Below are 26,399 nucleotides of genomic sequence, written 5' to 3'. Positions count from 1 at the left end.
ACATCATTACGAGGTGTTTGGGATATCAACAAATTAGCAGGCGTCTGGGAAGAGAAGGATGCAGCACCATTCGTAAATGTCAGCTTGCTGCCTCCTCATTTTGCAGATCATTAAACCCAATATTCCTAACCTGTATTAGTGCAACGGGGACAGGCCCCCTCCACAGCGACACGCCGCCAGGAGAGCTGCAGCAAGAACATTGCTATGGAGACCCCATGGTGCCTTCTGTCCCAGTGCCCCACACCCCAGAGTGCCCCGGCTGAGCTGGCGCGTCCCCACCACAGCGACATGCTGCCGGGGCACGCGGGGCCGGGGCAGCAGGGTGGGGAGGGCTCTGCTCAGCAACACCCGAGGAGATGGGCAAACATCTGCACGATGGAGGGCGAGCTGCGGGGTGGCACACGCGTGTGTGTGCACGTGCTCGTGCAGGCACCAGTGGGGAAGGACAGCAAAGGCAGTTTAGCCTGCGTGTGAGGGAGAGAAGGTGCTCCAGAGGGACGCCGCAGGGTACGTGCGCAAAGAGAGTCACCGCAAGGGACCAAGGGTGTTGCTTCTGTGTGTATGGGGGGGTGGATGCCATACGGGGTGCAGTGTGTGCACCCCGCGCAGTGGGGCTGTGAGGCAGCAGAATGGCCATGCGGGGTGCGTGGACGCACCGGGAATGGGGGGGCCATGTTGCAGGCACAGGACAGAGGGCATGGACAGCACCGGCTTCATGGTGCCCGTAGAGGCTTGCTGAAAGATGCCCCAGTGGGGTTACGGGTGGGCAGACAAGGGTCTCTCCAAGGGGCAACACGGAGCTGTACAAGGTCCCCCCAAGAACCACAGAGTGAGGCGGGGGTGCAGCTGATGGAGCCGGGGATCAGCTGTGACACGGCGATGCCCAGGCACAGGCTGCTTTCCTGCCACCAGGACGGAGCAGGGAGCTCACTGGGTCTGTAACGAGCAGGAGTGACTCGTTAGCACTGAATTAAGAGGCTTGGCGGAAGGGAGCGCACGGGTGACACAAGCTGCGTGGGGCAGGCAGGAGCTGAGCAATAGCAGCTGGAATCCCCAGCAATCTGGTAAGTGCAGCTCCACCTCGCACTCCCAGCTCGCCGGGATCGGCCTCCAACAGCCCCTGACAGTTGGCATTAATCACGCACAGCGCCCCAACACAACTCTTTACTGGCCATCAATTTCCCGTGGGTTTTAAAACTAAAAAACAAAGACAAAACCGCGTCGTTTGGCCGCCACTGAGAAGCACATTAAGGGGCTGTCAGCTTCTCGCCATGCACCCTGCATCACTCTTTAAGCACATGAGAAGTTCATTATCCCCGGAGCTCTGGCAGCCATGGGGATGCTGGCGCAGGGAGCGTCGCGAAGGTGCTCCTGCCGTCAGACACGCCTGGGGCTCCCCGGGCCCTCCCAGCTGCCGAAGCAGGAGCCAGAGGTCCCGGACACAGAGCAGGCATGGCTGCAGCGGGGGCTCTGGGCTTGCCTGCAGCAGGACGGGGCACTCCTGGCTGCAGCGCTTTGCTGGGCTTTGGTCTTGAGCAGACTTTCCTAATGGTCCCTGGAGGCTGATGCTGCAGCCCCACCACGCTGAGGAGCTGCGACGTCCCCTGACAGCCTGACATCACGATTGCCAGCCGGTGGGTGCTCCCTGACAGCCCGAGCCACGTTCTCTGGTTTGGTGACATCCCCGGCAGCCCAATACCACGCTTGCCATAGTTTGCTGATGCTCCCTAGCAACCTGACACTGCGCTCTCTTTAACATGCGACCATGTAAAAAAGCAACAGCTCGTTTGATTTATGATACTTCAGAACAACTAAGATTCAATTGCTCCGCACGTCCCCGGCTCTGATTACCTCCTAAATGAGATAAACTGATGGCAATTTATCCCCAGACCTCACCAACTTTCCCAGGATGCTAACCTGAAACGCTCGTGCCCTGTACACGTTGGGCTGGGCGCATCCAAAGGCAGCCCGGCTGTGGCTGCAGCCGTCTGCTCCTCCGCACTGCCCTGCTGCTGCTCTCGTGCCTGGGAGAGACGCTGCAACAGAGCACTGAGCTGGACACCGCGCCTGCCCCGACGCAGCTGCGGAGGGCTCCTGGCAGCAGCGGTCCCCACACCAGCACAGCCGCACTGGCGTGAGCTGGTGGAGAGTGCAGATGGTCACCAGTCTGACCCCCTGCTCCTCCCAAGATGGCATACCCTCACAGCAGGACGAGCACCTCAAGGAATGGCAGCCCTACCACGGAGCGCAGTGGCCCTGCTCTCTGCACAGCCTTTTTTACGCTTTCACCATGTTGACTATGCGAAAGCAGAAAGCTCAGATTATCCTGCTGTGAAAAAACTGCTGGTAACCGTTCAAAAGCAGCTAAAAAAGATTCAAGGAAGAATCAGACATACTTACGGACACCAGTCCATGACACAAGTCATCAGTCATGCCCATGATGTGGGGCAATGCTCAGCCCCGAGTCCACAGCGGGAACCAATCACTGACCATTAAGACATTACGACGGGACCTCACATAGAGGCGCATTATCTTTTATTTGCTTGCTGCCAGTTTCCACCCTAATGCAGGCTGCCAGGCAGGACAGTGGCCTGCGTGTGACTCCAGTCTAGCGCTCGCTCCAAGCGCCTAGGCAGCAGACAACCCAAGCTCCGGGCCCAGAGTCACCCCCCCGCATCTGCCCTGGGTGCGTGGTCCTGGTGACGAGCTGCCGCGGCGCTCTGAGCTGCCCTGGTTCTGGGGAGCAGTCCTCTTGCTGGGGCAAGAGAGACAGAACGAGCTGCCGAAGGAGGGTACCACAGGCTGGGAGACCCAGTGCCAACCAGACGTGTGGCAGGCAGGGGACTGTCTGCCTGAAAAGGAGCGTGTGATTCAGCTCCGCAGTTTGTACTGAGCACAGGGATGTATGAGTACCCTTTCCAGAGACATCCCCCTCTCCTCAGAACGGGGTATACAGCTGTTTGCTACTGAAACACCCGACTGGCTGCAGAACCTCAGGGTGCGTGCTGTCTCCACACAGCAGCAGCGGCCGGCTCCCGCAGACACGGAGCACGGTGCTGCCTGCACGGGTGCTGCCCACAGCCCCTGTGGACCCGCAGCACACACAGCCTGGCCTCCCCAGGAGATGCTGATGCAGGGAGGCCCATGAAGATCACAGAACTGACCCAGCCTTTGGAAGCCCAACTTTGCAATCAGAGCAGTTTTCTAACATAGCAGATTACATAAAAAATAAATACAAGGTAAGTTTTTGAAAAGCCAATCAAAAAGCCAGAAAATCTACTGTACAATATCCTACGTGGAAGACATTTTGACCCAGCGTGTGCCCGGGAGCAGCAGGTTCTTGTTTTCTGTGCCTGACAGCAGCACTGAGCCAGTGGATACTGCACCCATTTACCAGCTGAGGAAGGAAACAGGGACTTGGAAAGACTGGATTCAAGCTGGAGACACAGAGGTCGGCTTGCTCACGTGACTGCAGATCACAGATCCCCCTCTGCTCTGCCATGCCCCTCCTGCCTCTGCCGTACTCTGCTAACTCCTCGTGTGGGGTCTTCACTGCTCCCTTCCCACGGCGGCACTGGAGCAGCCTAAGCAGCCTGCTGCCACGTGTCCCAGCAGTGGCAGCACTGCAGATCACTGGGGAGGTATTTTTCCTGCTCTTGGATCCGGTGCAAGAAGCTCCTAGCACCAGGAGGAGCTACTGTGTGCCAGGTCCGTGCAGTGACAAATGAAGTTTGGTAACTGACACTTCACTGGCAAATGAAGTTCCGTGTTGATAAATGCAAAGTAATGCACATTGTAGGAAAAAAAATTACATTACTCCAACACCTGACAGGGCTCTAAATTAACTGCATCAACCCAAGACAGGGTCTGGATGTGACTGCAGATAGCGGAAGACCTCTGCCCAGCACAACACCATGGTCCTTGACCAGGGCGGGGAATACCAGAAAACACTCTGACGCCCTCGCACGCATCCCACGGCACCATATCGTCACTACGCGCAGCCTCAGGCACTCCACCTGCCTCGGATGCTACCAAACAGGCAAGGACAGCAAGAGTGAGCATGTGTCTGAAAAAACTCCCTATGAGGTGACGGAAAAACTGAGATGGCTCAAAGATTCATGGACTGGGCACCCATGGAGGAGGGTGACAATCATCTGGTCTGCCCACCTCACTGCAGAGGGCAGGGAATTCTGCCAGGGGCCGGACCACACATGTCTTGCAGAAAAGTAATGGATTGTATTTCAAGACTTTGAGCAGTGGTTAGTCCACGTTACTGCTTCATAAAGTGTTCCCACATTTAATTACTTTTTCCACTACGAAATGGTTTTCAGCTCTGTGTAACTTGAGATCCCAGCCTCCGCACCTTCTCACTTCCCCATCAGCTACGCTGAACAGCCTTGCAGGACCAGACTTCTTTCTCCGTAAGTACTGAAAACATCAGTGCTTTGCTTCTCAGTCTTCATTCTGGCAAGCTGAATACCTGAATGTCCACATCACAAATACGTTCATCAGACCCAAGTCAGTTTGGGGTCCTTCTTTACAACTCTCTCCAGTATTTCCACACTCTCTTGGAGTGTTATTTACAGGATGGGACGCAGTACTTTAGCACGCGCTTTTTTAGTCTCACATGTAGGTGCAAAGTTATTCTACTCTTTGGTATCCCACTTTTCAGACATATAAAGAATACATGTCTCTCTTTTTGCCAAAGCACTGGACTGAGAACTGCAAATCGGAAGCTGATGTGGGGAAGGGCAGTAATGTGTCTGAAGAGTCAACATATACCCACAGCTAAAAACACATCGGTTGTTTAACAAAATGCAAATGCAGATGATACTTCTTGCCTTCCATGAGACATCCAGTATATATTATAACTCAAATGATGCTCAAGATGCCTGAATCAACAACTGCAAAGGGGAAGTCTTTCCTAAACTTAGTGGTTTTCAGATGAAGATAACTACAACAGAAAAGGCTGAAGAACAGAACTGCCGAACTGCTGCGCAGATCATCGCCTCCATGTTTCCAAGAGAGACAGCTCAGGAAGAGTTGTTCTGCTGTGGGAAACCTGGGTTGCTGGTCTGCAGGCTGACCTGCGATTTGGAGCAAGAAGCCCGGACAGCCGCTGCATGCTTTGTTATGTACAGGCTAACAAATGCACGGGCTAAAATTTTCTGGTTTATTTTACAGTACCTATTGGTTTCAAACATTTGTACCTAAGCCCTCTCCTCCTGCCTTTAGCCATCTGAACCTTTATTTTGGTTTACTACAAAAGCTTAGTGAGCACTGTGGGACAGGATAACCTAGGATAAAGTCAAATCTTAAAGACTGAGGATCACTTTTTTCACTGACGCTAACCATAGCTGTAGGCTTTGGAGAATGTGGTTGCCAAGCTAATCTCTACTTGGACAAATCTGGATGGCTTTTCGCAGCAAAATGCATCCCCTGTGCCTTGCAGGCGCCCTGCCAAGCTTTGGGTCCCTCTTCAGAAACGGCAGAGACACCGAAGCTTCTCAACAGAAAAACCATCAGTACTTATAGCATAGGCAAAGCAATGAACACATCTTCAACCGGTTTCCTGAAGCAGATAAACTTTTCCAAAAGTTTGAGGCAGATGGCCAGCAGAGGTCTTTTAAATGATGAAAGTCTGGCAAATTTACAAGCCAACAGAAATAGGCTCTTTCTTGTGGTAGAAAGTGTCCGCACACCTCAAGCATAGTTAAGCATACCTTAACTCTGTGGTGTGCTCTCAGCTCTGCTAACACAGTTAGTAAGTATTATTACCACTAACAGTATGTGCAGTCACGGGCATGATGGCAGTCCTGCTTCCACTGCAGGTGAGAGATCAAGGGCAGAGCAAAAAGGGCAGGTTTATCCTCTCCGCCTAAGTGCAAGCCGGCTCAGACGAGGAGTGCTCCAAGCCCCAGGTCCCTGATGAGCCCCGCCAGGACTCCCGGGTGCCCTGCTCCGAGCCAGCGGAGCTGCCCCCCAGGCAGCAGACCTTTCCTACCTTCTGCTGCCGTGCTGGGGCCATCAGGCCGAGTCGTCCCTGTGCTCTTTTTCCTGCGATGCTTCTTCCTGTTCGCATGTGGTGATGGAGGCGGCTCCAGCTTCGGGCTGGCAGCACTGGAAATGTTCGGGCTTGAGCTGAGAGAATCGGCAGTACCGTTAGCTGGGAACAAAGATAAAGAAAGTAATGTACAGCAAGACAGTGACAGTCTGCTCTTTCTAGAGACAACCAAGCATCGTGGAGACAGCCCCAGTCCTCCGCCTGGCTCAAAATGCACACCTCCCCGAGACAGGACAGTACCTATGCTGAGCCCCACTGCACAGGGCAGCTCCGAAACCTGCTCCAGCTCAGGCTTCTTAGGCAGGGTCAGGCTGGACATGCTCTGCACTGGGATTCATCCGGGATGGTCACACAGAGACAGAACTGGCACCTACGTGGCCAGGACAAGCACAGTGGCATCACTCTGGGCAGCCTGACATGCCAACCCCACAGCGCATGTCCCTGAGGTGGTCCTGGCCACGCTCAGCAGCAGCATCCTCCCAGAGCGACACGCGCATTCTGGGAAGGGACAGTCCCAGGAGGTGCTCTTGGGCCCCTCAGGTGCAGATGCAGGTCCCAGGATCTACACTGCTGCTGCAGAAGCATCGATCCCCCACAGCACCGCTCTGCCAGACGAGGTGACTGGGGTTGCCACACTTACGAACCTAAGCATGATGGTCTCAATAGGCTTCCGATACGGAGCTGAAGAAGCTGCATCCCCAGCAGCAACGCACCAAATTTATCCTCAATCATACTGTTCCTTACAATTAATAGCAGAATTAGAAACAATCAGGGAGCTGCCTAATTACTGTCAATTAGAGCGCGCTAATCAAGCTCCGATCACACACACACACGCTGCCGCTGCACTCACCATTAAATGTCAAATTTCATTAGAGACCAGCAACAAAATCAAAAGCCTGACATTCAATTTCAGCAGCACACACAGCGCAGGCTTCCAATCAGCATAAAAATGCAGACTCCGGGGAAGGCAACGAGGCGCAGGAGCCCTCGCTGCACTGTTAACCCTCTCCGAAATATGCTCCTGCCTCTCCAGTGTCCACCCACCCACGGGGCACGTATGGCATCTCCACTCCCAGCCTGCTTCTGTCCTGGACAGCTCGTGGTCCTCTTTGCAACAACCCGGTGTCTCCCATCAAGTCCTAACCTCCAATTTCCATGTTTCATGGCACCTGAAATTTAGAAAGCAATCACAGTGTCTCACAACAGCAGCACCCTCCAGCAGTGGGGGCTGCCTGTGACTTGGCAAGCCCTTATCCTGCTCCAGCCTAGCCTCTACTCTCCCTTTTCAGCCTGGTTCAGTCAAACTGGCTCTCTGGGGCTTGGTCTGTCTCTGTGTGGCAAGACAAACCTCCAATAGTTGGTCGGAGAGGGCAAGAGGCAGCAGCCAGGAGCTGCCCCATGCAGACGTCCAGCGTGCAGCCAGAGTCCCCCTCGCCAGGCTGGGAGAGGATGTGGCATCAGAGCTCTTCCTTCTCCGGCTTCTACTACATTTGACATGCACTAATAGGGTGTTTCTGCTGCTATTTATCCACAGGGAAATAGTTCACCCTTGACAATTAAGAGAGATAAATCTAATAAATTCCGACTCTATTTTTATAAATATAAATTACTGATACTGTTCAACAGGACTACGCTTAGAGCAGGTGTGAGGCACCTTCATCTCCCAGCCTGGATGTCGCAGGGGACCTGAACTTTCTCGTCTGAGGCTACACGTGGTGCATGCAGCCTACCTCTGCTGCCCACCTGCTCACCGGGACGCGCCCCGGGCCAAACCACACACTGCCAGCGTCCCGCACCCTCCAGGCTCCACGTGAGGGTTTGTGTCCTTCTGCAGCTCCCATCAATGCACCTGCAGGCTGTGGTGAGCCTGAGACCCCCTGCTCTGTGGGGCTGAGATCATCCACGACCTGCTCTTCTTACTGCCCAGCAGCTAAAGGCACAGAGCTGGGGGCTTCCAGGGACCCCACTGGGATGGGGATGCGATTGCAATGGGGCAGAACGCGAAACACCTCCCTCCACAAGACGAGGTCTTGCTTGCTCTTCCTCTTTATCCCCAGCAGGACAGAAGTGAGCCCCTCTGACCCACCCAAGGACTTCCAGTTCCCCATCTCACCATAGGAACCCTTCCACAGCACGTGGGACCTCCCAGTTCCTCCCTCCAAACCAGCTGGCCTCACAGGCAGCCCCTCGGTCCCCATGGGCTGTCCACAGCAGTCCTCCCATGAAGGACAAACACAAAATATACTGGAGCACATTTACACGACCTGTACATCCCGTGCCACCGCTCTCCCACGTGCTCTCCAGGTCACAACCGGAGGAGGCAGCCCATCCCTCGAAGCTGTGAGGGCAGCCTGCTCCCTCTGCGCTTTGCTCTGAGCAGAGAAATATTCCCCACTCTGCCCCACCATTCAGAGCTGGGAACACAGTGGAGAACTCAGATCTGGGCTGCACAGACACAGCGGCACAGCCGGGGTTCAGGCATGAGGGCGAGGCACGCCTGCTTCGGCTCGGCTCAGCCCTGCAGCTGAGGAGCGGACGTGCTGCTCAGCTTGGCACGCCGTGCTGTACGGGAAGCACTGCCCGCCCCCCAAAAGCCCTCTCCCTCCTGACACTGAGAACCCCCTTCTTCTGCCGGCCGCCGGCCGTGCAGGTAGACAGCCCGGCGAGCTGCCAGCCTGTGTGAGCAGCCCAGGGCTGCTCCAGCCGACAGCGACAGGAGCCCCGGGAGCTGCTCACCACCGCCCTGGCCCAAGGGGTTTGCTCCAGGGGCTTTGCCTGCCCCAGCCCTTCCTCGACAGCCCCGAGCGGTTCTGCGATGGGATACAGACGCTGGGAGGTACGGAATTGCTGCTTTCCCTGCCAGCGCAGTGGTGACGGTGCTGCAAGCCGTGAGCTGGGTGGTGGGCTCTGAGCCCCCCAGGACAGCCAGGCTGGTCGGCCCTCGCACGCCGTGGACCCTGCAGCACTGCTGGCCCAGTGACGTGCTCTGGACCACGAGCACGGAGCAGGGCAAGGCAGGACTGACGCACAGGGCTTGGGGACCAGCACAGTGCAGTGGGACCGGGCAGAGCAGACAAGCAGCCATCAGGGCTCGACACACAACTAGCACTGGGTCGACATCTCACCCCTCCCTGCCACCGGGAGAAGCAGCAGCATCTCAGCGCCTGTCTGTGTCAGTCTCCAGGTGACTTCGCCTGACAGAGGCAGACTGCTTCTGGTGGCCGCAAGCGCAGCAGGCTCCTCTCGTGGACAGGGAGCAGGGACTGGCTTGTCCTCCTGTGACACTCGGGCCAGAGCCAGGGCAGGCGAAACGCACAGTGAGACCGCGCCAGGCCCCTGGGCTCCGCAGCTGGGAGGAGGACCAGACCCGCCATGGTGGTCCCTGGGGCGGGAGGCCAGCCAGGCAGACGGCTGCGGTCCGGACGGGCCGGGACACAAAACCCACCTGTGCAGAGGCAGCGTGCGAGCCGACCACCGCGCTGCCCGTCCGCCCGCTCGCTGCACGGGCGCTTGCAGACCTTGCTGCGACGTGCACATGGGCACGCGTGGCTCCCGCTGCCTGCGTGCTCGGCTCCCGCGGGCAGCGCAGGGTGCTGCCTGCCATGGGGACAGCCATCTCCCGGCGCAGGGCCCGGCCCTGCAGCGTCCCAGCAGGCGCGCCCGTGCCCAAAGCGGTGCGCGGAGCAGCGGTCCCCGCTCGCACCGTGCTTCCCCGGGCTCGGAGGAGCCGAGGCTGCCCCGCTGCACCCCGCGTCCGAGGCGAGGGGCGGGGGGCTGCTGGCACATTAATGCTCAGAGCTGCGCCCTTCCGCTCCCGTCGCCTGCGCTGCCCCATCAGCAGTAACAGTCTGATTAATTCGCTTCCAGCAGGGAGCTGATGGGGCCAATGATGGAGCCGCTGCATCAGGCGCGCTGAAATTGATAGTTTTTCACAGTTACAAATGAGGAGCCTCCTCAGCTGCAAATGGCGCCCGCACAGTCGGACTCCGGTAATGATCATAAAGAGGCTCTCTTTAAACTGCGAAAGCCCCTGGGACCGAGCGGGGGGGCGGCTGCCGCGCTAATGAGAACTACAAGGGGCGAGCAGGCATGGAAATGGCTCCTCCACTCTTGATGTGCATTTAACTGCTTTTTTAGTGCGGCGGCAGAGCCAGGAACGAAGGAGTGATGAATGCAGCACAAAAGCATTTATTTTCCAATTCGGCAAAGTGGCTACGTTGGGAAATGTATGAATTATTTTAATTCACTCAACTGTCCTGAAACATCACAGAGAGCGAGTGAGCGTGGGGGGAGGGGGCGGGCCGCGCTCAGTGTGTGCTCCAGAGACAGGAATTACTCCTATTCGTTCAACTGCCCCAAAATCTGGGAGCTGGGGATGCCAATGAGGAGCAGAGATGGGGGCAAGCAATGGTTACTCCTCACACGGTGAGCTGAGAGTGGGGCAGGCGAGGGAGCCAGGTCAGAGCAGCCCTGCCGCAGAGCAGCGTCCCTTGGCTGGAGGGACACTGCTTCACCGTGCCCAGCAGGAGAGCTTCTCCACCCGGTTTGGACACTGCCAGCTGACCCTCACGAAGGTGCACGGTCCCAGCAAGGCCCCAGAGGCTGTGTCCAACACCCGTGAGCAAACTCTGGGCTCAGAGTCACCGGGCAGAGCTCAGGACTGCCCCGTCACCAAAATAAGCCTCCTCGTCTGCTGCAGCCGAGGGGAGCGGGGTCAGAAGTGGTACTTACAGGGGTTGGGGCAGCTGCCAGGGACAGCCACGGCCTCGTTCCACTGGTCCGCGCTGGAGACGGAGTAGGAGCGCTGGTGCATGCCGTCTGGCTTTGAGCTGAAGCCTACCAGGTTGATGCCGCTGATGGAGCGCTCCGAGTGCAGGGAGGTACTGCTGGTTGAGTGGGGAGCACCTGCAAGAGAGACATGAGTTTAGCAGGGACCAACGGCTGCTCTGAAGCACGGTGAAAGAAGGAAAAGCTCTCCTGTACCTGATGCCACATGCCCCTGGGTGGCCCTGCATGAGGACAAGCTCTGCCTGGCTCTCCTCTCCCAAGGGGTGCCAGTGCATCACCCCCAAAAGTGCTGAGAGAAGAGCACTGCCCAGCACACACCACTGCTCAGACGGACACCCAGCTTGGTGATTTTCACACAACACCCCGGGATGCACAGCTAGGTACGCTGGCCCACAGCTTCCCCTCCAGCCAGCTTTTGCAGCTGGAGTTCACGGTCTGCTCACAATCGTCACTACAGCCTCAGGCACCTGGACAAACACAAACCCACCACACAGCCAGCACGCCCCTCCTCACTCCTTAATTTCACTCTTTGTGTGTCTCTAGCAAGAAAAACAACCATGTTGGAGGCGCTGGGAGTGAATGTAAAATCACATGGAGGATGTCAAAGGGATGGGGGGGGGGGCGGGGGGGGGGAACTGACATCTGTAAGGTGGGGATCGTGGGTGGAAATGCCTCTTCCCACTAGCTGGAAACCCCTGGAGCTGAGCCCTGGAGCTTGAACCCCCACCCCCCCCAGGAAAGGAGCGTTTTTGGGACTAGAAGCTGTCACAGAAGACAAGATCACTCAAAGATTCAAAATGGGTCAAGTGTTTCCGAATTACAAGAATATCCAAAATTTCCAGAATAGTAAACAGACCAGCTCTGACAGGGAGCAGAATCTTGCTGTTGAAGGCTGCAGGCAATCTGTCAAGCAGGATGACGCTGCCCTAGAGGGACTACCCTACACCTGCCCACCACAAGCACTTTCCTATGCCTTCTCTTAGGGCATTCAGCTCCAGACACAGCAGAGCCAGTGCTCTGGGAGCTTGGGGGCAAGCAAAGGGTCCGTTTCCCTGCTCTGAAGCTGCATTTTCTCCTTCAACGCCTGGAGGTGCAGATGCTGAGCTGGGACTCCCACATCAGCCCTTCTGGCCACGGATGAGGGTCCGGCCGCAGTGCGCCTGGCTGACAAGATGCACCTCCACAGCCTGACCCGTCTGCTTGCCCCAGCCCCGCCAGAGATGACCACTCCACAGCCATGCATGGAGCTGGGCTAAGAGAAACCAAGCAACTTATTTCGTGGGACTGGTACGTGAGTGGGATCCTTTCACAGAAGCAGGCTGGAGAGCAGGCAGATGGTCCCAGCTGGATCTGCTATAGCCAGGACAGCTCACCTGACTATGTCCTCGTGGTGTAAAAACAGCCTCATTTGCTCTCACAGAATCCCAGCAAGGCCGAGGCTGGAAGGGACCTTGGGAGGTCGTCCTGTCCAACCCCTGCTCAGGCAGGGCCACCCAGATCCAGTTGCCCCAGACTGTGTGTGGACAGTTTTCGAGTATCTCTACGGAGGGAGACCCCAAAACCTCGCTGGGCAACTTATTCCAGTGCTCAGCCACCCTTCACAAAGAGCAGAGCCCCGTAAGACGCCATGTGGAACTCCAGATTTTGTACATAAAGTGAAGTTTCCGTCTCTGCTGTTTCCATGAAAACCTAAGAAATGTGATTCCAATGTCATTAGTGCCTGAGGCTGCAGAGCACCTGAAGCGGCAGCTCAAGAAGCCCAAATCTGTCCCCTGCGAAAGGCGGACCCAAGGTTGTGCTGGATGGAGGGGTGATGTGGGCCATCAGCCCCACACCTGGGGTGCCTGCCGTTCACAAGCACCGTTCATTCACCACCGGCACGGCAGGCGCTTCCCACCCTCCCCTCCGGTGTACCCAGCCTGGGCCGAAAATGCCCTTTCTCTGCTGCTCTGCGTAGCGGCTGCCGTAAGCCTTGCCTGCAGGTCCCGCGTGCCCCGGCAGTGACGGTGCAGAGCTCGCAGGGCCGCGGTGCCCGGCAGCCCCAAGGTGCCGGGGCCCCAGCCTGCGGGGCAGGAGCAGCAGAGCTGCCGGCTCCTCTGCCTCAGCCCGGCTGCCGCACGCTCCCCCCCCCGCCTTGTTCAGCGCCACAGAAACACGTGTAAAACCATGACACTGACTTTGCCTCTAATTAGCCCTTAATTTACAAGACACACTCGGAAGGGTAATTAGCTGGCGCTCCGCTCCTGACTGCCGCATCCATCTCCTCTTGCCTCCTTGCGGGAGGGAGCCTGCTGCCACTGGAGCAGGGACAACGCCGCTCTCTGGGGACGGGGAGAGATGGGTCCTGGGGACTGCGCTGCTGGGCTGGGACAGGACGGATGGGATGGGATGAGATGGGACAGGACAAGGCGGGATGGGATGGCACAGGGCGGGATGGAACGGGACAGGGTGGGCTGCCCCAGAGCTCCGGCAGTGCCTGCCGGCACCATGCCAGGCTGCACACTCAGCCGCAGTCACGGAGGAGAGGGAGGCAAACCGCAGAGAGCAGTGTGCCTGGGAGAAGCTCCCCCAGCAGAGGGGAAAGCCTTGCAGAGCCCCGGGGTGCCCAGATGTGCCCCTTGCACCTCCAACCTGGCCACGCTGGGAGCCCCAGCCTGCACGCACGTGCCCTTCCATCGCTCCTCCGAGGAGCCGCGCCGGCTGCCACGAACGCCCAAGCCCTGACCAGAGCCAGGGACACGTTGCTCTGCCATGGCCAAGCCACCCTCCAAACCTGCCCCCAGCGACGACCCTCCTTGGTTTTGTGGCACCGCACGGTGGGTAAGGCTGGGCAGAGAGAACGAGCGCTGGCAGCAGGAACGGAAGGCTGCTGTGGTCAGACTCGCAGAGCAGTGGCCTCCCTCACAGCCCCCTTGGCTTGCTGGCAGCCATCCCGGGAGCCCACCACGCTGACAGGGAAGGCGGCCACAGTAGTGGCCACCCACACACCCAGTCTGTGCCGAAGCAGAGACACACCTGGGAAAGCTGCCGACACACACTCAGAGCCCGCACTGCACGCCCATGGCAACTGCCCGATCCCGTACCAGCGCCCAGCACGAGCCTCCCAAATCCGACACCTGCCTTGCCAGCAGCGCGTGCTATGAAGAAGCGTCGTCAATTTGAAAATTTCATTCTGAAATGAAACAGCGCTGCTGTGACTTCCAGAAGCAGCTTCCGTCAGCCCCTGCAGCCTCTGCAGGAGCTCCCTGTGCTTCACACCAGCTGCCTGGAGTCACCCAGCTGCAGAGAAACGTCCTCTCAGCCCGGCTGCTTGCTCGGCTCACGGACCTCTCAGGTGCACAGTGTCTTGTCCCAGGATCTGCAAGGCGGTCCCAACAAGGCTAGAGCCCTCAGGAATTGCATCCCTTTGGAAGTGACACAACTGGCAGTTGCTGGTATTTTCCTTTTAAATTAGGCAACCAAAGTGAAAGGTGAATAAAAGGCTACATGTAAAATAGTAACAGCCTCTCTGAGCCAAAGGCTCCAGGAACTGAACTCTCCCTGACCCTGCCTACAGCCTCTCAAGCAAAGCTCTTCCAATCACTATTTCCTCAAACCTGCAAAAAAAGATTCATGTCGACGTGTCAGTGTGGCCTCACCAGCGCGCAAGGCTTCGTGATGCCTTTTTAAGTAAAGCCTAACTGATGACATGGCAGTAAATGGAAAATGACCTAAAAACAGAACGTCCTTTTTCTGAGCGTGGAGTGCGGCAGCCTGGCCACTTCAGTAAAACACTCGAATCAAAGCAAACTGGAAACCCTTCCTTAAGATGCGGATGCGCAGGGAACCGGGTAAAGGTGAGCTGGCAAAAAGGAGTACCGTCAGTTAAGAAGGAGATCATTTGTGCAGCCGACTCTCAAGGATCCTTGGACAAATCTTTGGACAAATTTAATATTTTCAACTGTAATTAGGCAAAATAATACACAGGTTCTGGTGCAATTTCCTGGTGACACGAAGTTGGAAGCACTGCCAGATTTCGGCGACGAAGATGTCACACAGAACCAGATGATTTTGAAAAGTGAGCTAACAAAACCACAACAGAATTTATTTAGTACAAAATGCAAAGACAGGTACTCTGGAACTAGTGGGCCTGATTCTGAAAATCCTGGGAAAGTATGTACTAGTTTCTGTGGGATTCGGATCCCACCTTAATGACAAGAAGGTCTGCACTAGGCTGGGGCTCCTAACTGGGAAAACCAGAGGAGAAGGAATTCTGCAAGTACTGCCTCATCACAGCGTCAGCGAACCACACCACCAGCGAGGCTGGAAAGTCGAATGTGATCCCACGTGTGCAAGACAAGGTATGTCTTGTGTAACTGGGAAACGCACACTTTCTGCACGAAGCTGGTATGGCCTCACCCAGATCCTCACGCACAACCTCCCACCTCGAAAAAAAAATCATTCAAAGCGGAACAGAAACAGAAAACACAGGTGCATTTCCATTCCTACTAATCCTACTAGCCTACCTGCCCACATCCTGCAGCCTGCCGTCCCAAACTACTGCAGACCACCAGTAACAGCAACGCAAGGTGTATGGACACGCAAAGCCACGTACTTCTTTAAGTCTTCACATCCTCGGACCCCTGCCTAGTAATAACTCAAAGAAAGAGCTGTCTCTTGCTGGATTTATTCAACATTAAAGCGTGGCCAACAGGAGAACGGTCAGATGGCAGCTATATTCTGCTCTGCCTGCGCTTCTGCACACCAACTACGCTGCTGCAGTCAGGATGGCTTGGTCGGACACGATGAGCAGAAGTCGTGCACGGCACAGTGAGCCGGTAGCAGAGAAACACTTTGAGAAGTTTGCAGCTCTCATGAAAACTGAAGGCACAAACTTCTGAAACAGTTTCTGCTGTCTGGAGTGAGAGTCACTCTTAGTTCCTTTACTGGAGCTATGTCCTGGCACAGCGTAATTAAAATTACTCATGAATGGGTGTCGTCATTTTTGCTTGACTAGGAGACTGGGCCTCATCCTCTGGCTACAGCTTGGCCTCAGTTCTTCAGGCTTCCATCACTTCTCAGCTGGACTACCCCGACGTGCTCTGTATCCGCGTGTGAAGCCACAAGTAGCACAGGCTAAGGCAGGGGTGGCAGGTGTTTTCAGCGAAGGCAGGAGGCTGGCTGGATACCTCATCCCAGCTACGACTGCTTGTACGTTTTTCTGCCTTCCAGAAACACAAAGAGGTAGATCCCCAACCACCTGCACCCCATGACTTCCCCGAGGCCCTGCAGAGCTAAGGGCATGGACAGACAATGGCCTGCAGTTACGCTTTTGCAAGGAGCCACTGACTGTCCGTCCCCACCTCAGTACTGCTCTCCTGGGGCAGACGGGTGGCTGCTTACAGCTCCTTACAACGCGGAAGAAACCAGGTTTGTCTGGGGTAGCAGGGGTATACTAAATTTTGAAGAGGCACAAGCTGGGCAGCAGTCTGGGAATGCTGCCTTGTTGCATGGCCAAGGACAGCACAGGTCTTTTCTCTGAAGTGCCAGGCCTTGCTCCGGCACAGGAAGATGGATGCTGCCTCCACACTACGCTGCAGCAGAGACTGCGGCTGTATGGCATGAGATGGTGATGGAGGTCAACCCAGGACCACCAGTGAGGACACCCTGGCATGAAGCAAACACCATTTTCTCCGGAACTGCAGCAGGCCAACACACCACACTGCAGATTAATGCTATTCACTATCTGTCAAACCAGGTCCCAAACAGTCACCACTTACCTCTACCCATTGACCAAAACTTTAAGGCACTTGTTGCCAACTGATCGTCATTTACTCCAAATAAAAATTAGAATTCCTGCAAGTCACCTTAGCGTACTGACTCTCCAGTACTCTGTCGGTGTCCGCAGTCAGAGCCCGTCTCACAGCCTCCCCGAAAGCCGTGCGCGTGGGGCAGCCGCAGCTGCTCCAGACCCCAACACGCTGCTCCCGGGCTGCGCAGAGCGGGCTGGAGAGGCACCCACCTCCAGCTGGTGGGAAACTCCTCAGTTCCCAGAAACCAACTGGTTCTCAAGGGAGATGGGAGCCAGTGAGCCCGGTTAAGCTGACTGCCTGTGAAATCCCTGCTGGTAAAGACATAATTCACCACTCTCCATCAATGGGCGGCCAGCTGCCATGTACGCAGGAATGCGGCTGTCCTGGGCGCACCCTGCGGCTGCCTTTCTCAGAGCTGCCCCCACTCTCGGAGCAGGTCCGGAGCCAGAAGTGCCACTGTCATGTTGGTTTGCTGGACCAAGCCCTGCATGCTGTCTTGCTGGACATAGTCAGTTCCTTGCTCTCGAACAACTCCTACCAGTAACGAGGCCAAATAACCCAGGCTAGCTCTTATCAACCAGAAGCACCAGGATGGAGACATGTCATTTGAAAGACATCAAACCCAAAGTTCTCCTCGGGAGGCGGCAACATCACCAAGCACCCATACAGCCCCACAATCACAGCCGGGCATGTTCAGGGACGACACATGTCCTTCCCAGCTTTGCCAAGAGCCAATGTCTGTGCAAAAGCACTGACCCAAACCGCAGGCAACCTAGGTCTCCCAGAACTGCTTCTTGGCAAGGCCATCAGGATCCACCAGCTTGCACACAGTGGGAGCCATTGCCTTTCACTGGGCCTCACAGATGCTCTGACACAGGGGAATCTCCCTCCTTTCTTAGCACTGTATTTGGAGAGCACATTTTTTGGACATACGAACACGGTAAGTGACTATGCAACACCCTAGCTCCTACCAAAACTAATCTGTGGTGGGTGCCACCCGGAGAAGCAGCTCTGCGTAGTCCAGATGTCTCTGGGACAACCAAAAATCCAAGTTGCCTGCAGCAGGATGGGAAAAGCTGACCATGACACAGATACCATTTTATACTCCCATCTCCCAGCCAGAACTCGGGGGCACATGTGATAAACCAAGGTATCTCAAGCCCACACACCAGATTCGCCTCGGGTTCAGATGGCTGCTGACTCTACATACAGAGTCAGCAGGACCCCAGCAAAGCGGAAAAGCCTGCGAACTGGTACTGCAGTGACGGCTGCGCCCCAAAATCATCCGGCACCAAGAGCAACTGACTGCCGGGGAACCAGAGGCAGCTGCAGCCACTCAGTCCTTCTCCAGCCTGAGCTCTGCCCGGGCCAGGCGCCTCGCAGAGCCCGCAGGAGCACGCCTGTCCGCTCACCGTGCCGCTCCACCACCATGGAAGGGCAGCCTGAGCTGCATGGGGAAGTGGTGAACGCACCAGCAGAGCAAGCGACAGACACATCTGGACAAGGAGTCAGAAGCAGCCAGAAGGAGCCCTCTGATTGTCTGATCTTTTCTGCATAGCATAAAATTACACCATAGGTCTTCCACTAATTTACTCCTGTCTGAACTACAACATATCTTTTAGAAAATCTTCTAATCTTGATTAGAATATTGTCAGTGACAGAGAAATCACAGCAACTCTTGATAAGTAGTTCCAGTGGTTAATTACCCTCACTGTTGAAATTTGCACCTTATTTTTAGCCTGAATTGTCTCGCTTCAGCTACTAGTCATTGGATCTTGGTATATTTTTATCTGATAAAGAGCCCTACTACAAAATTTTTGTTCCTATATAGGCACTTCCAGATGGTGTGGAAATAATTTCCTAACCCTCTCTCCAATAAACTAAACAAATGGAGATCCTTGAATCCTTCACTACGAGGTCCATTTTGCAAACATTTAATTGTTTTTACAGCTATTCTCTGAGCCCTTTCCAATCTATGGGTTTCATTCTCATGCTGTGGACGCATGAAACTTCAGGCCTCAAGGAGTCCTCTCCATCCCAAAACAGACAGTCACCATCAACACTTCACAAAGACCTTGACCACATCTTCTAGGATTCCTGAATTAAATAATTCAGACTTGCTGATGCAAACATGTCTAAATCTCCTACCTGCTGTTTAATATGCTTCCTAATTACAGGTGGAATATGAAGAATTCATAATTCTGTGCTAAGATACATCATCTTGCCTCTTCCCAGACACCAAACAGAAGCGTTCACTGAACACTTCTCTTTTTTTTTCTTTATTAACCACTCTACTATTTCCTTACAGTAATGAACGAATGCTGGTTTTAAGATTCATTAGCTCCTAATAAACTTGAAGAAAACCTTTTCACTGTCTTTAACTTTGCTAGTTACCTTTGCTGTATCCCCTTGTGCAGCCGTGGTAATGTAGGCTCCTGAAACTTGCCAAGAGGGGGAAGGTGAGCTGCGAAGTGAGCTTCAGATACTAAATCCATCACTTGTATTTGTCTGTTACGTAGAGTCTCCATGAACATGTAAAAGCTGAAGATGAGGAACTTGGTAAGTTGTATGAACAGTGACTATTCTCATGATTCACAGGCTAAAAAAACTGTATTACAGCGATCAAGATACTGTGGACAAAGCAGCCGCTTCAGCAGAAGCTCATGAATTACAAGGCACAGGACGAGTGTAAAGTCAAGACACATGGAGTGGTGGTAAAGGAGTCCCTGCTGCATTTCCACACTGCACCGCTGAAACCAGAACAGGAAAAAGCACCAGGGAGGACACAGGAGCTGCTCTGAGCTCAACATCTGGATCTGTGACGGAGGAGGAACAAGACGCCAAGATTTGTCTTTTTTTTCCAGTAAAGCAGCTACAAGAGAGAAGGAAAGGGAGGTTTCCCTCTAGGAGAAAGGCAGCAGAGATGACAGACTCAGTCAGAAGTCTGCTGGCTAAGTAGCTCTCAGATGTGGCAGGCAGTGTCCTCCTTCCCACCAGCTGAGGCATCGGCATCCCTGCAGAGAAGGGCAGTAGGCAGCTGTACCCGGCAGCTGTGGTGTGCTGGTATTCTTTTCACATCAGTGACTTGCTGTCCAAGTTCTTAATCAACAGCATAATTCTCTAAATGTATTTAACTTCCCTCCTCAATTTGACTGGTACTAAGCGTGGTCTGGGGAAGCGGGGCAGGCACAAGGTGCATGACTTCTCAAGCAATGAACCCAGATAAAACAGTGAACCGAACCCTTTGTGCAGCTGTAACCAGAGCAAGCCTGGGAACGTCGGTACCTGGAATGCTTCCCGCAAAGCCAAAAGGGTCATTTTGAGGGCTGCTCATAATTAATCACTCACAGCGGATGTTAGTCTGTGGAGCTCTGGCAAAGGGCTAAATGGCAGAGAGAGAGCCTCTGCCTGCGGTTCCAGCTGGCCACGCAGGACCACAATGGTGTTATCAGCTATCTGCCCACTGGAGCTTTCAACTTCTGCTCAATACTTATTGACTATTCTATTATGTTGCCGTTATTTTTGTTGCTTTTTATACACATACAGGTACAGATACACAGATGTACAAAATAATTAGCACAATACAGCTTGCTCCCCTCCACTTTCTTTTGTTTCTGTGTATTCTTTGCTAGCTGGACAGAGAGAGAATGCATAGTTTGTGTCTCCTCTTAACCCAGTTTTAAGCAGTGCAATCTTCCTTTTGATTTTAACTTTTCGGCATCCAGTAAAATGTTCTTTAAAAGCTCCTAATTACGCTTCACATTTTTTTTTCTGTTTAAGTTCTTTCTCCCAAATGATCTGGCTCATAATTGCTTTCAGCTTTCTGAAATTGGCTCGCGTATATATTTTTGTGTGCATGTGTGTGTTTAATACTCTTTAATTCTGATTTGAATTTTACTCTTCCTGAACACCAATACAACAAAGTCAAGGTTACTTTTACCTAAGCCACTACTAAATTTTAGTTTTATGATTCATTCTCCCCATCTGCTTAGATGAGGGTAACTATGGCATTCTCCGTGTGGGCTGCATTGCTCCTTTGAATCAGCAGGATTCAGAAAGTCTGAGGAAGCTTTAGTGTCACTTGGCTAAGTTCTCCAGCAAGTACCACCACGATAATGTAATTTACTCTCCAATGCGTTATGGTGAAATATTCAGAAACTGTTTCTGAGACATGCAGACCGAAGTGCTGGGAATGAGCAGCGGGGAGTGGATGAAGGAAGAATTGTCGTATTTTGGATCTCTTTCTCGGTCTGTTAATGTGACCAGAGGTGTCACTTGCAGTCTCTGTAAAAACCTGAAACCATAAGCTGCAGAAAATGTAGAAGCAATACTGTTTAAAATACAAACCAGAACAGATACTGTGCAGCTGAAAAGTCCAAAAGCAATCACCAAGACGGCAGTGGGAGACAGACGCTCATGACAGGTTGCAACGATACGAATCACCATTTGCATTTACAGTCAGAAGCAGGAAGCCGAGTCCGATATAAAACTGCGGGAAGGAAGGATGCAGACCCAGAACTTCTGGGTTTGCTGCAGAAGCGTGGACCTGGACAAGTACTGGCATGAATGATGAAAAACCAACATTGGCACATAGCTCACAAACGCTAGCAACTGAAATGGCCATTCAGCTTACGCTACAAGCGTATTATATTTTCTTACATAACTTCTGTTTCTAAAGCTAATCACTCCTAGCATGTTTTACACATCCCTGCTCGCTTTGCCCACAGAGGCTGCCTGGCACACAGCCACACAACCACTCTGTGTGCACAACACCACGAGCGACCACGGATCGGCTCAAAGCTCTGCACAGGTCCCTAGGAGGGGACAGAGCGCGCACTGCTCCTGTCTGGAACAAACAGACAAAATACATGTGGCTCTGGGCAGGCCCTGAACAACGGGGTTCATTCGTATGAAAAACTCCATGTGGAGCAAGCCTGTCACTGGATGACTCCATCCCTTGTCCGCTAGCAATGGGTTTTGCACCTTCCTCTGGGACACCTCACTGCCCAGCAACAGAATTGAAGACCCTAGATGAGCTGGCAGGAAGAGTGGGTGACAGCAGAAAGGGCATGAGTTTTTTGCCTGTAAAAAGTTGACCCCCTTCCCTTCTCCTTTTGCAGCACAAGAGTGGTCAGTATGGAAGAGAAAGCATGCTTTTTTGGAAAAGGTCCTCAGTCCAGCCCAGGAGAATACCAGCTACTCTGTCACCCCAGCCTTCCTTGGCAATGTGGGGCCAGTTATTTATACTGAGACTTTCACAGGTGGCTACTAATTACACCCTCTTCATTTTTCCAGGTGCCCTGTGCAAGACACCCAGAGCCAGATGTTCAGAAATGCAGGATGCTTATAACTGCCACTGCAGCCGACGGGTCTGGCTTGCTGCCCCTGTGCGACAAAGCTGCCTGCCCATCTGGCTTCCCTCGGCAACTCCATCATCCCTGGGCACGGCTCTGATCATCACAGCGATCTGTCTGCCTTGTTCTTCTCTCCTCTCTGTTCTTCCTCTCCTCCTCACTTTGTCTGAGGCCTTTTTCCCTGTTCAGCCCTGCAATGCACAGCTCCTTTAGTGTTCTAGCAAGTAATAAGTGCATCAAGTCCCAGTAATTATCTCTAATTAGGGTTAGTGATTATACTGTTGGGTTGGAGAAAATCAATCTCTGGTTTCCCATCAGGGAGGGCAGAGAGAGTCGGGGTGGGCCGGGGAGCCAACACCAGCAGCTCCCTCCCGTGCTCCGACTCCTCCCGCGAGCTTCTCGCTGCCTGCACTGGTAACGGCGCTGCTCGCCCCGAGGACCAGCAGCTCCGTGTGGGGAGATGGGTCTGAGCGATGGCAGCTGGGGCATGGCCTCGCTCCTTCGCCAGTCAGGACAAGGGGGAGGGCAGCCCACCCCAGGGACGTGGAGCAAAGCCAGGGCTGTGATGGCATGGCCAGGCTCAGTGAGGCTGGATGCTCTCGCAACACTGGTGGCCACCTCCACAGAACGGGGCTGCACCTGCAGGTCCTTCCCATGGGGACACCAGGGCTCGTGCACTGCCGGTGCCCTGTGTCGGGAGGAAAGGCACAGCGACGGGTCCTGGAGCTCCAGAGGCTGGCCTTCCTGGAAAGGCAGCGTGGAACAGAGACCTAAGAAGGTCCTACATCTCCTCTGGGCACAGGGTTCGTCAGGCGATGGCAGCCCACCTGAGCAATGGTCTACAGTCTGAGTGAAGCCTGAGGTCACAGGCACAAGGTGTACCCCAGCACACCCACCCTGCATACTCCCAGAGAACGCGACTGCTGACCATGTGTGAGTCACACCATGGCCATGGTCGAAAGGGCAAAAGGTAGAGGAGCTGGATATACTGGAAGACAGCTGTGGATGAGGGTGAAAACTGGAAGACGAATAGCCAGAGTAGTCTGTCACACACCAGAGAAGTTCCCTTTGAGAAACCTCACAATAAAGCATGTCCATGATGCCCAGCCTATGCGTCTAGTGAGCTGAGTGCTCACACCTCCCAAACAGTAAGGCACTGGGTGTGGAAAATGGCAGCCAGAGTTCTGGCAAAGGAAGCCTGCAAGAAGAGCAGCTTCTGAAGCAAGAAGGTGCTGCCCTTCACCCCATGCTTCTACGGAACCTCAGCCACTGGGCAGGAGCTGAAACCTCTTTTCATGGCTGGGCAACAGCTTCTACGGCTCCTAGGAACAGTGGGAGAAGGTAGCTCTGCTCCCAGCCACATTTCCTGGCTCACCGGCTCCACAGAGGAGTCATGCTCTGACACTGGGAGCATGAGGCCCTTCTGGAAACCAAGCAATAGATGAAGCTATTTAATACGCTCAAGGTAGTTGGGTCCTCAACTCCCTCAGAATGGTAGCATCTTTGGAAACGTCTGCAGAGTCACCAGTAAAGCTGGAAAATGATACAACAGTAATAGTTATCCTGTATGACTGAATAGGCTACCAGCAGTTTCACATAGTAGCTCAAGTGCAGATAAAGTGGTCTTCAGGTGTAATGAGGACAGACTCTGGAGGAACGTGGACTGGCAGGCAAGGAGCTGTACAGAGACCGCAGGTTTTTGTAAGGGATTTCATCCGAGTTGCTCCTTGCGGCTCTGCCTCACAGATAAACCCCCATCTCTCCCCTCTTGGCTGGTGCAAACACAATCCAATTTGCACAACTCAGTAGCAACTTTGCATATTCACGCAGAGTCCAGGATGCCTCAGCTGAGCAGCTCAGTGTGCCTCTCCACTTTACAACCGGCAGATCAGCAGTTTCGGCTGACGTGCCACAGCATGCCCCAGCTCAGACCTGCAGTGCTGGTATACACCTTTGCCACTGCACATAAACCTCAAACACCAAAGCCTATCTGATTTCATCCCTCGTAGAAAGAATTTCCTTCCTCGCACAAGGGCAGACTCATTCTGGAAAAAATCATTCAGCTGCCTACCTACAGGCTAGAGTGAGTCAGCTGGCGTCTAAAGGGAGACAAAACCAGGGCAAAACCTACGGATGCAATATGTCGCAACGCCATAAATACCACTGCCACCACGACGTGGCACGTCCTGATAACGCTCTGTGACAGTCGTCTTGCTCAGCAGTTTAGGGCAGTACTGTACTTTGTCCCTGGGACCCGCAGGAGGACACGGGAGCACGTCGCAGTGCCAGGGCTGCAATGCCGCTCCGGAAAGTGGGAACGCTCCGCACAGCTGTTCCTGCTGTACAGACGGAAAAACCGAGAGGCCGCGAGAAGCAGTTTGCCAGTCACCCGGGGAGTCCCTAACGGAACAAAAGAGACAACCTGAGTCTCCCAACCACAACGGCCCCGCACAACCCTCGGAGCCTGGCAGCAGGTGAGGTGGCTGCAGGCCGACCAGCCTTCGGGGACACGGCTGGCAAGCACCCTGCTCCTAGCACGTCCGCAGAGACTGGGTGGCCTTTCTCAGAAGCTGGGGATGAGCCAAAGTTCATGGACTCTCTGAAACACATAGAAAACCAACACTTTCATGGGGTATGGAATATTGTAAACCACCAAAGATGTTACAGGTAGCTGTGTCCCTGGAGCAGGGAGAGGACACTCATCCCAAAATCACCAGTCTCCTACCCAGAGGCTGTGCAGAACAGCCAGCAGTGACTAACGCACAGCCACAGGTAAACTCCTCCAAACCAAGGGGTTAAGCCTACATTAGCCAACTGACCAACTACCCACAGGAGTCACTGGGAGAGGTCCTGCGCTCAGGATGACCCCACATGAGTGACTTGTGGGGGGCAGGAGGGGCTCGGATCAAGCGACAGTGCTGCTCCTGCTGCGCCCCAGCACAGGGCCCAGGGAGCGATGGCCGGGCGACACGGCCTCCACCTTGTGCCGGCACCAGCGCTCAGCTCAGGCCAGGCCAGCGCCTTTGGTTCACGTGCTTGAGCAGTCTCTGAGCACATAAAATGGATGCCTTTCAGATGAAACTAAACAAGAATACCTGCTGCAGCGCTGCACCTAACATGCTCCAACCGCTGCAGGATGTCCACTTCCCTGGAGCAGGGTGGAACTGGACTGCAATACTCCCTGCAGCCCTGACGATGGGTACAGTGCAGCTAGCACGTCTTCACCCACCAGTGCTTGAAAAGTCCCATCCCCTTGGTCTGCAGTGGAAGCAGCTCAGCACAGCACAGTGGTGCCAACCAACAGCTCTACGCAGACGCCACCTCGTCCGGGCACAAGGGGACCATTGCACAGGCCAGGGCTTGCACGTCTGCCCACGTGAAGGACAGCAGGCTGGAGAGGAACTGTCAGACTGGGGGACAGCATGCACCCAAGGATGATGAGGACAATGATGAGGAATGAGGTGGTCGGTTATCTTCAGGACCGCTGAAAGATATCAAGGTGCTCAAAAGAACAACGCAGAAGGCAGCGGGGAAAGCAGGGGCAGCCCAAGGTTAAGGAGCTGAATATTTCCTTTGGGGACCTGGGATCTAATCCATACTCTGCTGCAGATTTCCCAGAACTACTGTTCAAGTCACTTATACCAACACTTGTCAGAAACAGCCACTAATAATGTGTTCCTCCTGCTCTGAGTGCCCAGGTGGAGACTCTGAGGACTGATAAACAGAAGCTCAGAGCTCACAGCTACATTTTAAAGGTCTAAAAAAAGGCAAAGTTCTTGGGAAAGAAAAAGCAATTCGTAGGCTCTAAACTGGGGACACATAGTTAGCAGATGCTTTTGACAATTTTGGCTTTATCTTCTCTTTGCCTCAGTTTCCCTTCTTCAGAAAGAAATAATAACAGCTGAGAGAACAGAGTTAGGATGCTTGGAAACACGAAATTCATTGTAATTCTAGCATATGCCTAGCAAATACAACCTCAAGCTGATCCAGCATATCTTGGTCCCTCAGGCTTCCATCCACCACAACAACCAATGTTTGCTGTGCACCAAGGTTTGCTGGAACTGTCCTGGCTCGTGTCATCCCTTCAAGCTCCCGACGCACTCCTCCTCCCCTCTGCGAAGTCCCGACAGCTTCTAGCTTCTACTCAATGCAAAGCCTTGAATGCAACGGCTCCAACCTCACATTGGGATTCATCTTCCTACTTCAGGCAGCCAGATAAACATTCGTAAGATGCTACCATATGAATGTTCTAATGAATTTATAATACTTATAATATACATATGAATTTGTAGTATTTTATACATGATTCATGATGCAAAGTATTAATTACAGATAAATTTTACTAAATCTCTGATCCCTGCTTCATCTTCAGACTACAAACAACCCTTTAACACACTACTG

At 54.0% G+C, this 26,399-nt stretch overlaps 1 protein-coding gene across 2 annotated transcripts in view; it reads right to left on the bottom strand.

Annotated features, from left to right (window-relative positions):
* AGAP3 (ArfGAP with GTPase domain, ankyrin repeat and PH domain 3) overlaps nucleotides 1-26,399 on the bottom strand; it is a 152,320-nt gene that overhangs the window by 11,351 nt on the left and 114,570 nt on the right. For both annotated transcript variants that reach the window (XM_075420009.1, XM_075420008.1), the window contains exons 12-13: nucleotides 10,796-10,969; nucleotides 6,005-6,166 (exon numbers count right to left, since the gene is read on the bottom strand). In XM_075420009.1, the coding sequence (XP_075276124.1) occupies nucleotides 6,005-6,166; nucleotides 10,796-10,969 (336 nt within the window). The remainder of the gene's footprint in view (nucleotides 1-6,004; nucleotides 6,167-10,795; nucleotides 10,970-26,399) is intronic.

This window comes from Opisthocomus hoazin, chromosome 4 (assembly GCF_030867145.1).
Source record: "Opisthocomus hoazin isolate bOpiHoa1 chromosome 4, bOpiHoa1.hap1, whole genome shotgun sequence".
Taxonomy (NCBI): domain Eukaryota; kingdom Metazoa; phylum Chordata; class Aves; order Opisthocomiformes; family Opisthocomidae; genus Opisthocomus; species Opisthocomus hoazin.
Note: the sequence above shows the minus strand (reverse complement) of the source record. Positions and strands in the feature narration are given on the sequence as shown.